The 14,157-nt window shown below is 32.5% G+C and overlaps 2 protein-coding genes across 2 annotated transcripts; one reads left to right on the top strand and one right to left on the bottom strand.

The window, feature by feature from the left end:
- Nucleotides 1–960: 960 nt before the first annotated feature.
- LOC145052510 (Zinc-finger domain of monoamine-oxidase A repressor R1 protein) lies at nt 961–5,106 on the top strand. Its single transcript, XM_079000336.1, has 13 exons — nt 961–1,347; nt 1,454–1,554; nt 1,681–1,767; nt 2,156–2,312; nt 2,410–2,469; nt 2,572–2,730; nt 2,955–3,094; nt 3,195–3,359; nt 3,473–3,554; nt 3,639–3,792; nt 3,910–4,023; nt 4,097–4,193; nt 4,829–5,106. The coding sequence occupies exons 1-13, from the start codon at nt 1,063–1,065 to the stop codon at nt 4,842–4,844; spliced, it is 1,617 nt and encodes a 538-aa protein (XP_078856462.1). The 5' UTR covers nt 961–1,062; the 3' UTR covers nt 4,845–5,106.
- A 3,569-nt stretch (nt 5,107–8,675) lies between these two features.
- LOC145052509 (uncharacterized) lies at nt 8,676–12,377 on the bottom strand. The gene is made up of 14 exons (XM_079000335.1): nt 11,948–12,377; nt 11,568–11,658; nt 11,322–11,406; nt 11,143–11,227; nt 10,967–11,036; nt 10,770–10,839; nt 10,621–10,666; nt 10,294–10,540; nt 10,027–10,232; nt 9,870–9,944; nt 9,708–9,777; nt 9,326–9,406; nt 9,173–9,252; nt 8,676–9,067 (listed from the first exon to the last, which is right to left on the bottom strand). The coding sequence occupies exons 1-14, from the start codon at nt 12,079–12,081 to the stop codon at nt 8,989–8,991; spliced, it is 1,419 nt and encodes a 472-aa protein (XP_078856461.1). The 5' UTR covers nt 12,082–12,377; the 3' UTR covers nt 8,676–8,988.
- Between the last annotated feature and the right edge of the window lie 1,780 nt (nt 12,378–14,157).

Genomic DNA, 14,157 nt, shown 5'->3' with positions numbered 1-14,157 from the left:
ATTTGAACTATGTATTTTTCTAGTTGAGCCGCTCCAGATGAACCCGATTTTCTCTTGAATCAACCCGGTTGAACCTTGTTAGTGAACCAGGTGATTTTCTATTCTAAACTCGCCACTAATGCAAGGATTAATCGTTAGGCGCTCTCTAATCAGTCGAGTAGCGCCTAGGGATTAATCGGGACCTACTCAAGATTTTTACAACAGTGCCAGAAAGAAACCATATAACCGAGCACTTTTTCAAAAATCGAATACAACTACAAATCTTTTGAAATTTATTCTTAAAAAATAATTAAAGCTTAATAGTAAATAAGGTTAGAATATAATTACTGTAATGACATTTTCCATTTCATGTAAGGAGGATGACAAAGTGTCTATCGACTTACCACATAATTGTCCACATTAGAATACAATTATAAGTATATCGAGAGTTTATTGTTAAAAAAAATCATATTAACTATATAAATCGAGAGTTTATTGTTAAAAAAAATCATATTAACTATATAAATTTAAGATTATCCTTAAAATATAATTTGTTTGACGGTTAATAATGAAAATATAAATTAAACGTTCGGATAGAAAACCGCTGTTTTTCTTTTTGTTTCGATTCAAAAGAAAAGAAAACAAAATATCTTTTTTATAGATTTCACATGTGTTAAACGTTATTATATTGATTTATGTAATGATATAATATCATTGTCAAATTATATTTTAGGATTTTTCATATAAATATAAATGCAACAGAAGTTTAAACTTGTAAAAAGGATTTAACATTTAAGATATATATGCAAAAGTCAAAACAAATATAAAACTTAGTCATCATTTTCTACTTTCTACTTGTATAAGATAATGAAATGTTGGAAAAACTATTGAATATGTTATATTTACATGGTTATTTATAGAATATGTGATATAAAATAAAAATTAATGAGTATGTTGTGTATTTATATGGTGGGGTCACCCATACACCAGAGAAAATTTCGCCTCCAGTCCAGACAAGAGTCTCACAATCTCACGGCGTCATAGTGGAGGTCGGATAGTTCAAAGCTTCGATCAGTCACATCCATGGCTGCAAATCGTACTTCCGCTTCCTCTAAATCCACAACCACTCAAATCGACTTAAACACTACCACCACCACCACCAAAACTAAGACGAAAAGGAAATCGAAGCCGAAGCCGAAGCCGAAGCCGAAGTCGATTCAGGATGAGTCAACTCGCCCCCAAACACCCAAAAAAAATCAACTCAATCCTTCTTCTTCTTCCTCAACTCCCAAACGCACAAAATCTCCAGGTGTTCGCGTCGTTGGTAACAGAATCTACGATTCCAAAAATGGAAAAACTTGTCACCAGGTACCACTCCATGGCTCCATGCAATGTGTGTGTTTGACTGTTTTTCCACAAAAAGATCCATGTTTTCTTGGCAATCTAGAGATTAAAATATGTGTTTTGTGGTCAGTGTCGACAGAAAACCATGGACTTTTCGGTGACCTGCACCAACCAGGGCGATAACAAGAAGCAATGCCCACTTAATGTATGTCAAGCATGTCTTCTAAACAGGTGATCTTTGTTTAATTTGACCTACTTGTTGATCGATCAGTTTATTTACCGTGTTTACGTTTATGGATCTGAGAGATTGAGGGGATTTAGGGTTTGGATTTTGTTGATTTTTTTCCGTTGAATCAGATATGGAGAGAATGCGGAAGAAGCTGCGGCATCGGCTGATTGGAAATGCCCCAGATGTAGAGGAATTTGTAATTGCAGTTTTTGCATGTAAGTGCTGTTGTCGATCTGATATATTGCTACATATCTCCGTTTTCAAGATCTGATTCCCCTAAAAAAAGCTTCAAATTTGACTTTACCAGATTTGGTACTTTTCAATTTATAAATTGAATAACCTATGAACTTTTCAATACCTTTTCCAAACAAACAAGTACCACGGATAACATATTGTTTGTATTATTTTGGCAATAACATTCATTCCAATTTTGCAATCAACAAGTACCCTTTTAACCTTACACGTCAAACCATAACACATCTTTTGGGGAAGGGATTACGATATTCTTGAAAGATAATGCTATTTAGGGTTCCTCTTTTACATACCTGTAACTGTAAACCTTTTTATGAGAGCGATAATATAGTGAAAATGAGGATGTTTTAGGAAGAAGAGTGGTCGTATTCCAACTGGGACGCTTGCTCATACTGCTAAAAAAAACGGGTATTCATCGGTTTCCAATCTTTTAAACATTAAAGGCTCCACACTGGTGAAAAGAGCTGATGGTGGCTCACGAAAAAGGCAAAAGGTTTCTGATAATAAGGTACATTCCCCCCCCCCCCCCCCCCCACACACACACACACACACAAGGAAACAAGATTTTGGAAGCCTCATGCGAATTGCCTGAAATGAACATATAGGAACCAAAAGATGAACTGGAAACAAAAGTGATGAAAGAAGAAGTTGATCTCGAAAGTGAGGTAAGTTTAAACTTTATAAAATGTTACAGTAGGTTAAAAATGAACATGAAAGTGGTTTAAAAAGCTCAAATGCTTCTTATAATCCTTGTTAAATGTTGCTAGGATGAAAAAGACGCGATTGAGGACATGAATGAAGGTCATAAAGTGGAGATTCAACTACCACAAGGCACCGAGTTAACCAATCTAGCAGGCATTGACATGCCTTCAGGAGACATTGGACATGCTTTGCAGTTATTAGAATTCTGTGAAACTTTTGGAGAGGTAAGTTTGATAAAATCAAGAACCTACCATATGTATTACAAAAGTCGGGAACTTTGATGTTTTAGGTAATATTTCAAGGTTGAAAAGAGATCGTAACGCCAATGTTTGTTTTTGTAGATGTTAATTAATATTCTTACATAAAAAAGCTTCAAACTTTAAGTAATCTTGGATCAAATTAGGAAACTTTTATGCTCAAAATGTGTATAACTTCTTTGTGATATTAGGTTTTTGAGGTAAAGAAAGGGCAACCTGAAATTATACTTCGCGAATTGACATGCGCGGATGCACATAAAACACATGAAGCGTTAATTGTTCAGTTCCATATTAGATTGCTCTCTTTAATAGAAGAAGATTCGGGAATAAAGTACGTTTTTTTTATTACTTCAATTAAATGTAAAGTTAGTTAGTTAGTTGATAGTTGATGGCATTATTAAAGTTAAACGATGCTCTCTAATTTTATGCAGATATTCAGGAAAATCATGGGAGGAGGATTTTAAAGAGTGTATTACTGAATCCCAGATTCTGTCACAAAAGAGTCTTGTGGAGTGTTTTAATGATTACAACGAATTAAACTTTTCAAAAAAGCTCCGGCTTTTGAACTTTTTATGTGATGAAGCCCTTTGCACTGCGTTAAGTCATTTCCCATTTCTTTATTCTTGATTATATCTGATTGGTTTTGTTATGGGATTTGTGTATTGTTGTTGTTATATTATATCTGAATGGTTTTATTATTTGGTTATAGAAAGATGAGATTGTGGATTGAAGAACAAAATGTGGTGGAGAAGAAGAAAGCAAAAGAGAAGTTGAGTGCTAATCGTGAGAAGGTAATTCACATTCTAAAAACCGGGAATCTGTTTTTTTATTTTATATAATATTTTTGTTTTGTTAATGGTTTGTGGTCTTGATAGGAGAAAAACATGAAGAAAAAGATACAAGATGAGGTGGCAAAAACTATACTTTCAAGTAATGGTGTCCCACTTTCCATTTCTGAACAAAAAGATCTTCTTTTAAAGATCAAGGCTGAAACTGCTCAAACCCTTGCTAATTCTTTGGATTTGAGAGGTTGGTAGGATCTTTCCTTGCTTTAAAGTTTGTACCTTTCCATATATAGTAATCTTATCATGTGCTTTAGAACTTGTACTTTTTGTTGATTTGTTTTGTGATTTTGTACACACAAAGAGGTGCCTCGTGAATCGTATATAGTTAGATTGGAACCTGAACTTTTGGACAGAAATGGATGCAAACTTTGGAGATTGAAGGGTTATTCTGATAAAATTGGCATCTTGCTTCAAGGTTAGTTTGTGATTTTATGAGGTAAATTCGAACATGTGTGTTTATTTACTTATTTATATAACAAAATTTGCAGATTCTTGTTGTGGAGATGCAATTATTTCTGATGAAAAATGGTTCTTTTATAATGATCAAGACAAGGCATTGGTTGACAAGTATATTTCTCCATTTAGGTAATTGTTTGATAATAACATAGCTGTACCCTTTTGCTTGCTTTTAAAATACCAGATCAAAATCTTGATTACTACTTAAATTGCATAAAAAAGATCCATTTTGTGTGTTTTATTTATGTAGAAAATAACTCAAATCTTTCCTTCTTGCTTTCCAGATATAAGAGATCTTGATTACTACTTAAAATGCACAAAAGGATCTAATTTTTGTCTTCTTGCAAAGGTTTATCAAGAAAATAACTCAAATAATTCCCTTTGGTTTGTTTTCAAAATCCCAGATCAGAAATCTTGATTACTAATTGAATTTTGCATAAAAAGATCCACTTTTTGTGTTTTTTTGCAAGGTATTCAAGAAAACAACACAATCATACCCTTTTGCTTTTTCTCAAAATCCCAGATCAGAACTCTTTAAAATTGCTTATAAAAAGATCCTTTTTTTTTTGAGTTTTTTTGCAAGGTTATCAAGAAAGTAACCCAATCATATACCCTTTTGCTTGTTTTCAAAATCCCAGATCAGAAATCTTGATTGCAACATAAGTTGCACAAAAAAGATCCATTTTTGTGTTTCCTTTTTGAAGGTTATGAAGAACAATTAAGCTTAAAACTTACCAAAACTGTCTTTTGTTTTCTGGTTACAGAAACTTTAGAGAATGATTGGAAGTTATTCTTCGTGTTGTCGTGCGCCCATTCTACACCAAATATAACAATGAATATTACTTATGTTTGCCTTCTTTTTTTTAATGAAAAAACTTGTTACAAAGTGGATGTTTGGATATAAATGCAGCATCTGTTTTTATAAAATTGTAGTAGTCATGCATCATATGAACATTTTAGGCTCTCTAGTTTCTGGAGGATAGTCGAGTTTTTGTATGTTATATGATGTTTTCGTCTATGTTTTATATCTTTTTGTACTTTATTTTGTCATCTTTTGGGTTGGGGTTTTGATTGAAGTATCAATTGGATTTGCTGGAATAATTGCTAACGAAGTTACAATGATTAATTAGATTGTAATCTTTGATCCAAAATTCTATAGCCTATAATTTGCACAAGTTGCTTATAATCACGTTAAAATTCTTGTTAATCGAATATCATTTATTTTTTAGTTTTAGACAAGAACATCATATTAGTGTTTTAAAGTTTATGCAATAAAAAACATTATTTTTAACAAAATCAGTTTTTTGATCAAGAGAATTATAAACGAAAATCTGAATCAGTATTTTCCTTTTTAATTAATTTTCTCTATGGCTTAAAACTTACTAGAACCAATCAAAATAACAATTTAGGTAAATGTGATATTTTGAAATGTTATGAAGGGTATAGATGATTTTTTAACATAGATTTTATAAGAGATGCATAATAGTAAATTAATTGATAAAAATAAGTTTTTATAGTAATTATAAAATGTCTAAAAATATTAAAAATAATTGGAGAAAGATGATACTTCAAAAGTTTATGGAGATATGATATTTTGAATATAAGCCATACTTTGATATTTAAGATATACATAATTTTGGTTTTTAATAAAACCGTTTTTATAAATAAGTATATCAATTTATTTGTCTATATTCATAAAAAGAAAAAAATCATAAATTTTGATATGTATGTATTTCTTATTTGTAAAAAATAAAATGAAATTTATAGTTTAGTATACTTAAATATTTTCATATTTCATCTGATTAAATATTTTCATCTTGTCTCAAAGTAAATTTCATCAAATCTTGACATAGAAATGTCTTCGAATGGCAAGAGTCTTAGGATGTTTGAAATGTCTTCGAATGGCAAGAGTCTTGGGATGTTTGGAAGGAGGTTTCCCATTTACCTAACCGGAGATCCTAGTCGGCACAAATATGTCATTAAAGAAAAACTGGCAGCCTATTGTTGATAAGTTTAAGTCCAAATTATCAACTTGGAAGACCAAAGCTCTTTCATTTGGCAGGCGCCTCACCTTAATAAAATCGGTTTTAAATAGCCTTCCAACTTATTATATGTCTTTGTTCAATGTACCACATGGCATTTTCCATCTCCTTGAAAAAATAAGGCGTAGATTTTTATGGGGTGGGATTTAAGAAAAAAACAAGATACATTGGGTGAACTGATCCAAGGTAGTTGCAGAAAAAAAGGACGGAGGCCTCGGAGTTGGCTCTCTAAAAGCCCAGAACATAGCTCTGCTCACCAAATGGTGGTGGTGGTTACAAAACGAGGGACAGTTGTGGAGGAGAGCAATCATTACCATTCATAATCTAAAAAAGTAGGGATGAACATATGGACCAGGGAACCGGCCGGAATCGGTACAGGATAAAACCATTCGGGCCGGGACCGGGATGATATTCTTGTGTATTTTTGAAACCGGGAACCGGTAGGAACCGGAACCTGTAGAACCGGCAAAAACTGGAACTGTTTGTTGCTATTTCTCGATGACCGGTTCCAACATTGAAGACACGGTAAGAACCGGGAACTGGTAGAACCGATGGTCCGGTTCGATTCTTAATTTTGGCCGACTTCGGTTCCCGGGCCGGGTTCGGTTCAAGCCGGTTTCAGCCGGTCGGTTCCTTTGCTCATCCCTATAAAAAAAACTTGCCACATACATTGCAAGGAAAACATTAACTGACATGTGGTCAACATACACAAGGCGATTCGTCACATGGAAGAGATTAATATAGATTGGAACACGTTATTCAGGCTGATTCCCGGACGCGGCTTGAATATTCTGTTTTGGAATGATATCTGGTGTGGAAACTCTCCTTTTCAAGACCGATTCCTAGCTATATACCATAGGGAGAAGGTTAAATGTTGCAGGCTTGAGGATTGGATATCGGCCAACGGTTTCACAGGGAATTGGAATCAATATCCAAATGATGCAATAACTCTAAATGAGTTATGGCGGTTATACCCAAGTATTGGTTTGATGGACATTCCTCCACAATCTTCTTTTGGTTTTAAGTTTATGTTAAACCCGGATGGGCACTATATAATGTCAACACTATGAGGTGATTCATAGATGCGAAAATCAACCACTACCATGGTCCAGTAATCTTTTGGGAGAAAATGGTGTCATTAAAAGTTAGATGCATCATATAGAGGGTTTTATTGTCTAGAATTCATGTAGCCACATCACTAGCTGATAACTGTGTCGGATCTGCAACAATGAATCTAAAACGGCCGACCATCTACTAGTAAAATGCGATTTTGTAAAAAGAGTTCGTGAATGGATCTTCATGGTGTGGGATCAACACGCAACATTTTTCTAATTTTAGGGAGTTCATTGAATTTGGAGCGTCCTGGGGGAATTGTCCAAGGGAAAGAACAATCTTCAACTCCATTGTGTATTGTTTACACTAGAACATATGGAAATAAATGGCAGATTATTTAAGGAATTGAAAATCCATCATACAAAGGTGACAGATAATGTTATATTCATCTCCTATATGGGGTGTAAACATAGAAGTAAGCTTGGGTGTGGAAGTTGGATGGATTGGAGTATTTCACCATTTTTTTCACTTTATTTCTAATATGTAATTTCATCTGGACCTTTCTATATATTGCACTTTGCACCTTAGCTTCTAGCTAAGTGTTTGTTATTTTAATATATTTCTCTCTTGCTGCTTAAAAAAAGTATAGTTGGTTAAAAAAAAATTAACACCAATAATGTGGTAACACTTGGTCGTTGTCAATATTTTCTTTTGGTGGATTGATCATGGAGATCACAGTGTTATTTATTAATTTCTTTTATTCATTTTCCTTTATAAATTAAATGCATATTGAAATAGCCTCAAGCGCATTTTGTACCTCTCGCGACGATTGTTCTACTTAAATTTGGGTCAAAAGGCAACCCTTTCATAGCCATTGTGGCCTAATAAAACCTTTGCAACAATTTTGACGTCCTCAACTCTTTATAGGGCATATCATATATACCTAAATAAGGTAATTGCAATTTTATTCTTTATACTTTTTGATTTATGCTAATTACATTTTTAGTCTCTGTAGGTTTAATTTTTTAAAGTAAGATATTTACTTTCGGTCCCTGTGGTTTTTAGTTTGTATTAATCATATTTTTAGTACCTATAATTTTTAATTTCAACAACTGTAGTTTTGGTTCCTGTAATTTATAATTTGTGTTGGTTATAGTTTTGGTCCCTATTTAATGGTTCCTTGTGTAAAAACATAGAGAAATGATCTGTGTATAATGGCAACATTATAGAAATTGTCCATATTTAAAAGAAACGGACTCAATATAATAGCAAAATAACATACAGTCTCTATATAAAAGAGCATTGTTGAAAATATAAGACCACCGAAACACATTAGACATCACCACTAGCTTTCTTATATATATTTGCATACAAGTTTTAATGTATATTTTTTAATTTAAACATAATTACAAATATAGCCTACCAACTTATTTATATTATAGTAAGAAATTGGTCAAAAAAATTACAATCACAATTTGATTACGTAAATGAGATTTTCACTAAGGGCAAACGAAGATGAAATTGAGCAGAACACTAAATTAAGTTGCAATCCAAATCCACATACACCTTTGACAGACTTCTGAAATTGAGCTGTTAGATGTAAATACCCTCTTCACATATTTACATTCTACCCACCAAAAAAAAAAAAAAAAAAACAAACCAAAAAGTATATGATAAGTTATTATATGAAGAAAGCACAATTTTTGTTTTTGTATGTCTGTAAAATGCAAAGCTGAAGCTCCAACCAGACAATCCATTGCGTGATGTGACTAATTACTGCACGGCTTCATGGGTCCAGTCAACTCCGAGCTTTGACTTAAAATAAAAAACTATACATCATATACAGGTAGCCGCTCCTCGATACTCACACGACATATCGGACATTTCTTGCACTTTTCACAACACGTACTGCCAAAAAAAATCAAATTTCCTTACAATTAGACAGGACATGACAGAACAGAACAGACTGTACTGTGTTTGGTGTGATTTGACAAAAACTCAAACTTTTTGTACCTGCAAAGGATGCGATGCCTACAGGGGAGGAGTACCGTGCTTATTTCTCCTTCAAAGCAAACCCGACATAGCACTTTTTCCTGATAATAATAATCCATTTATTTAATCAGATTTATAAACAGAATAGTAATTTATAAGAATTTAGAATTTTACATTTTGAAGTCTTTCATATTCCTGTTGGCTAAATTTTGTGATTTCTGTTTGCTCACCCAGAGCTGCTTGAAGTCTCCAAACCTGGAAGAAGAAAATAATAATTACACACTAGTCAGATTTATTATTTTTAATTTATACAATTTTTGGTCCCAAAAAGTTTTTTTTAACAACTTTGGTCCTTATTTGGAGTTGTTTTTGTTTCTGGTCCCCGGATATAGCTGCTGTTTATTGCAACTTTTTATCACAAAAATACTCATTTTACTTGGAACACAGGACCAAAAACAAAAACGTTATAAGTTATAACAACTTCAAATAAGGACCAAAGTTGTTAGAAAAAAAAAATTTAGTACCAAAACTGAAAATATGGATATGATATGCTTACCTCCTCAGCAAGATCCTTCTTTGGCATTTTTTTAACTATTTCAGGTGGATAACCACAAAAAGTGTTGTAACTGCACAAATACAAACACCCAAAACAAACAACTTTTTGTTCATTGGAATGGAATTCTGATTTTTTTTTTTTTTTGTGTAATTACGATCTTACCCTGAAGCTCCATCATGGTAAAGCCGTGCCTGTTCTTCTCGGCTTCCTTCATCTATAGACCACCAACCAAGCAGCCTACACGAACAAGTCACCAAGGGTAAATCCGTAAAATTAAAAGGTGAGAAAATCTTAACCAATCATCAGATTGTATGTATACCTGGATCCACGGTGCAAAAAGCCAAAGCAGTCACGGGCACGGGCAGAATATGTAAAATATGTTCCAGTCCCACTTCCTTGGCGTAGTAAAATGACGATTTTCTCCCCTAACCTTGATCCAGAAAGTAGGACTCCTACTCCTTGTAATAAAAATAGAGGAGAGAAGATCACAGGAAGAGACAAAGATCTAGCAGCAGCAGGTTTTCCCTGAAACATTGTGTTAGTTACAAATGGGTTGAAGAGGGGAAAACTTTTAAAGAATAATTACCTCCAAATGCATACAAAGGAGGATTTGGAAAGCAATTATTGGAATTTTCATGATGTGTCCACCAACATCTTGTAGACTACACATGCTGTCTTCAGAGGTATCCTCTGAAGAAACCACTAACCCACTATTCCAATCAAGATATCTAATAGCATTCGATGATGAGCTGGCTTCAGATGCATGCATGTTTCTATGAATCACTGGATTTGACCATTTTGTACAAACAAGAAAGGAAAAGCATTCTGCAATTCTGAAATATAACAACAAATTGCAAAAACTTAGAATATCCTTTAAAATAAACATGGAAAAAATCTGTCGTAAGAAATATACCCGAAATTTATGAGCAGGTCCCACCAGCCTAATGCATCTACAAAACCTGTTAAATGAATACAAGTAATTAAAAAACCAACATCGTGATCTTTGATTCATAAATGGATTCCCTAATATATATATATATAGATTAGAACAAAAAATATTACCACATAACTTCAGGAGGGTGAATACAGTGGCAGCAATGAAGAAAACCATGGATATAGCAACCCAGAAATGCTGAAAAAAGAAAATATTTAACTTTCTTAAGGACAATGGTGTCTTTTGGTTAAATATGAGAACAAAAGTGAAGGTATATATATACATATAATGATATGAATATGCATTCTTTATCAAATGAACTTACAGGAAGTGTCTCCCATATTGCATCATCGCTCACACTTTCATCATCTCCAGGTAATAAGGCCTTGCACATTCTGTATATCATAGATAGATTATCAGTTATATACATTGCAAATTAGCAGAATCCAGCTGTAAAGAGAATAGACAGTTTTTCAAAAAAAAAAAAAAAAAAAAAAACACCTGAAATTGTCAACAAGAATGGTTACTTCAAATGCCAAAAGAGGAAGGAAGACAATCTGCAGGCTTACAGGTGGAGGCTTAGTAACTGCACAAAACAAAATTAGTGTGGAATCAGAACCTTGACTGAACACAATATACATGAGATTATTATGTTAACAGTTAATATGTTGTTGTCATACCATGGCTATTTTCAAGATAGATGCAAAGAAGCAGTTCAAATGCAATAAGCAAAGGTGTGGCAACAACTGCATGGCATGGTGCCCACTGCACAAAAGAGAAAGGAAAAGTATTCCCTGATGCATAATGTAAGATTTGGAAATGACACAGTTCATAAGGTTTATACAGGTTTTTCATACATTATAGTCTTGCTTATTATAGTGAAAGAAAAATGATGATGGAAAAGAAGAAAAAGAAAGAGATCATACATCACGGCCATGGGGAACTGATGGTGCAGGTAATGAGAATCTTCCTCTGGCAACGACAGCATGAAATAGAAAAAGCGGGAAGAAAATGACCCTGCATACAACAATAAATCATCCATTATGCTTTGATTCTGCAATTCATGCATACAGTATTGAAAAACCTTCGGTTTTAAGAACCAAAACCCTATCTTTCAATCTCAACTCGCATACGAACTTTGGGTAAACATGTTTAGAGAGGATAATCTCGAAAAAGGAGCCAAATCTCGAAGCAAACATAAGTATACAAAAACCCCAATAACATTTCCAATAATTCAAACATCATAACATCAAACATAATAAAATCCATGCACAAAAACATAAAGCAAAAGGAAATCGAAACTGACCACCAGGAGTAGGATACAAGATGATCGAGTTTAAGAACGAGCAAAAGCGTGAAGCAAAAGAGTGCAGTATGAGCAGAAAAAGCCTGTAAGGAGTTTGCTACTCTTCGCCAGCTCATATCTTTCCTTACAATCATACGAAACCCTAAATATAGAGCTTGCGCACAGGACGAGTGAATTCCAACACCGTAGCCCTAAAAAATTCCCAAATTGAAGAGTGATTGATTACTCGTTAGGGTTCAACCGAAGGAAAATAGAAACTTCTTTATCGAGTGGGTGCCATTAATAAAGATTCTTCTGCAATGTTTATTATTGGCTTGAATGATCGAAATTTGGAAATTGAAATCAAAAAAACAAAGTATATCTTCACTAGAAACAAAGTTTTGGCATTATTTCTTTCTCTGAATTATCTTAAAATAATTATAATTTTATTAGCACAAAACCGGAGCTGCCTTCACGCCAACGCTACGTAACGCCCCTTGTTTTTATTTGTAGTTTTTTATTATGGTAAATAATTAATAAATATATCATCAATTGACTCATGAATTCAAAATTATCCTCATTGACTTTTAAATTGAAAGTTATTTAAGTGGGTTTATTAGTTGTATATTCTCGCTATAATTTCTGTAATGTTGTTTTAGTTTCTATAATTTTGTTATTTATTATAAATGGACCGTAATTTTATCTTATATTTTGACCATTTCTGTATTATGATTATATTGCAGTCGATGGCTTGATCATTCATTGGACTTGATCTCCGATTCTGCAATAAGTGTCGGTGTGTCAAATTATTTTGAGAATAAATGTTCGAATAATTTCTTTTGAGAATAAACGTACGCAATCGATTTCTACAATAAGTATGGATACATGTTTTTTTAGGACTCTTTCCTTGGAGTGTCGAACACATTTTTCATTGTTTATGAGTTTAGAACTTGAAAATGTATTTTTTGTATACTTCAAAAAAACATTATATAGATATGATAAGAACTTATGTCCATTGTGTCAACATTCGAATAAAAAACGGTCTTCATATATTTTCTTTTTCAAGTTTTGAAGTTATACAAAATTTCAAAGTTGGTTTTGGTTTGAGAAAATCTTATAACATTAAGTAGGGGTATCAAAATTATTAAATTAGAAATTTGTTATTTGCATACATGAGCATTGTTCTGGCTTTTGCTACATCTATTTTGTTACATCTATCTATAAAAAGTTGATCATTGTGTCATTTTGGTGATTATCCTTGATTTATTTATTAGACAAAAACATAAATTTATTATAGATAATCATAAACACTATATTTATGCATTTGATATTTTTGATAACTAGCAAAATTAACCATAAATTTCAAATTTTAACCTCGCTTGAAATTCTACAGGGTTGTGAAGCAACTTTTATAACAAAAATACATTTCAAACAAAAAGCTATGTATAATGGTTTTTAAATACAAGGTTTTAAATACAGAATTTCGAAATACAAAGTTTGGGAAAGAGAGGGTTTTGAATAAAGTTATAACATTATTTATACCCACCTCTATTATTTATGTCTATTAGAGCATGAAATTCTTACTATTTTGCATTTAACATGTTTGTTTCATTTCATCTTTAAGATGGACACAATGAGTACTTGAGCAAGTGACATCTAAAGTGCAATGAGTGTACTTGTACAGATAGTACATGCATTAACCGAATAAGATATACCTATAAACAAAATAAAATTAGTATAGAAGTATAAGATTATATTTCATAACTTTAAGACAGTATCTTTTCGAATGAGTAGATTATTTCTAACAACCTTATTTGTTTATTAACATCAGGTTTAATATTGCGTCTTGCCAACCATTCATAACAAGACTTGAATCAAATAAGTTTTCCAAAATGTTATACAAGTAACTGTGAACTTAAATTATTATTATTATTTATTTAATAACAAGAACAAACACCACATAAACCAACTTATTAATTCACCCAAAGATTTAAGTTGAGAAGTAACAGAGTCACTAGGTTATGTTTTACCAAAAGAAAAAAAATACAACTCGATTTAATTTAGATTATGTAAACGACTATAAGAAAAATTTTGGTTGAATAAAGAAATGTCACATAAATTGAAAGATATAAAAACAATGTATTTTTAATACATACAACCTCCTAAAATTTTGTATTCGAATAACTATATTATTATTATAATAATATAGTTTTTCAAATAATATAGCAAGA

Source organism: Lactuca serriola, chromosome 5 (assembly GCF_051521515.1).
Source record: "Lactuca serriola cultivar US96UC23 chromosome 5, Lser_US96UC23_V15, whole genome shotgun sequence".
Taxonomy (NCBI): Eukaryota; Viridiplantae; Streptophyta; class Magnoliopsida; order Asterales; family Asteraceae; genus Lactuca; species Lactuca serriola.
This window is presented reverse-complemented; position numbering and strand designations above follow the sequence as displayed.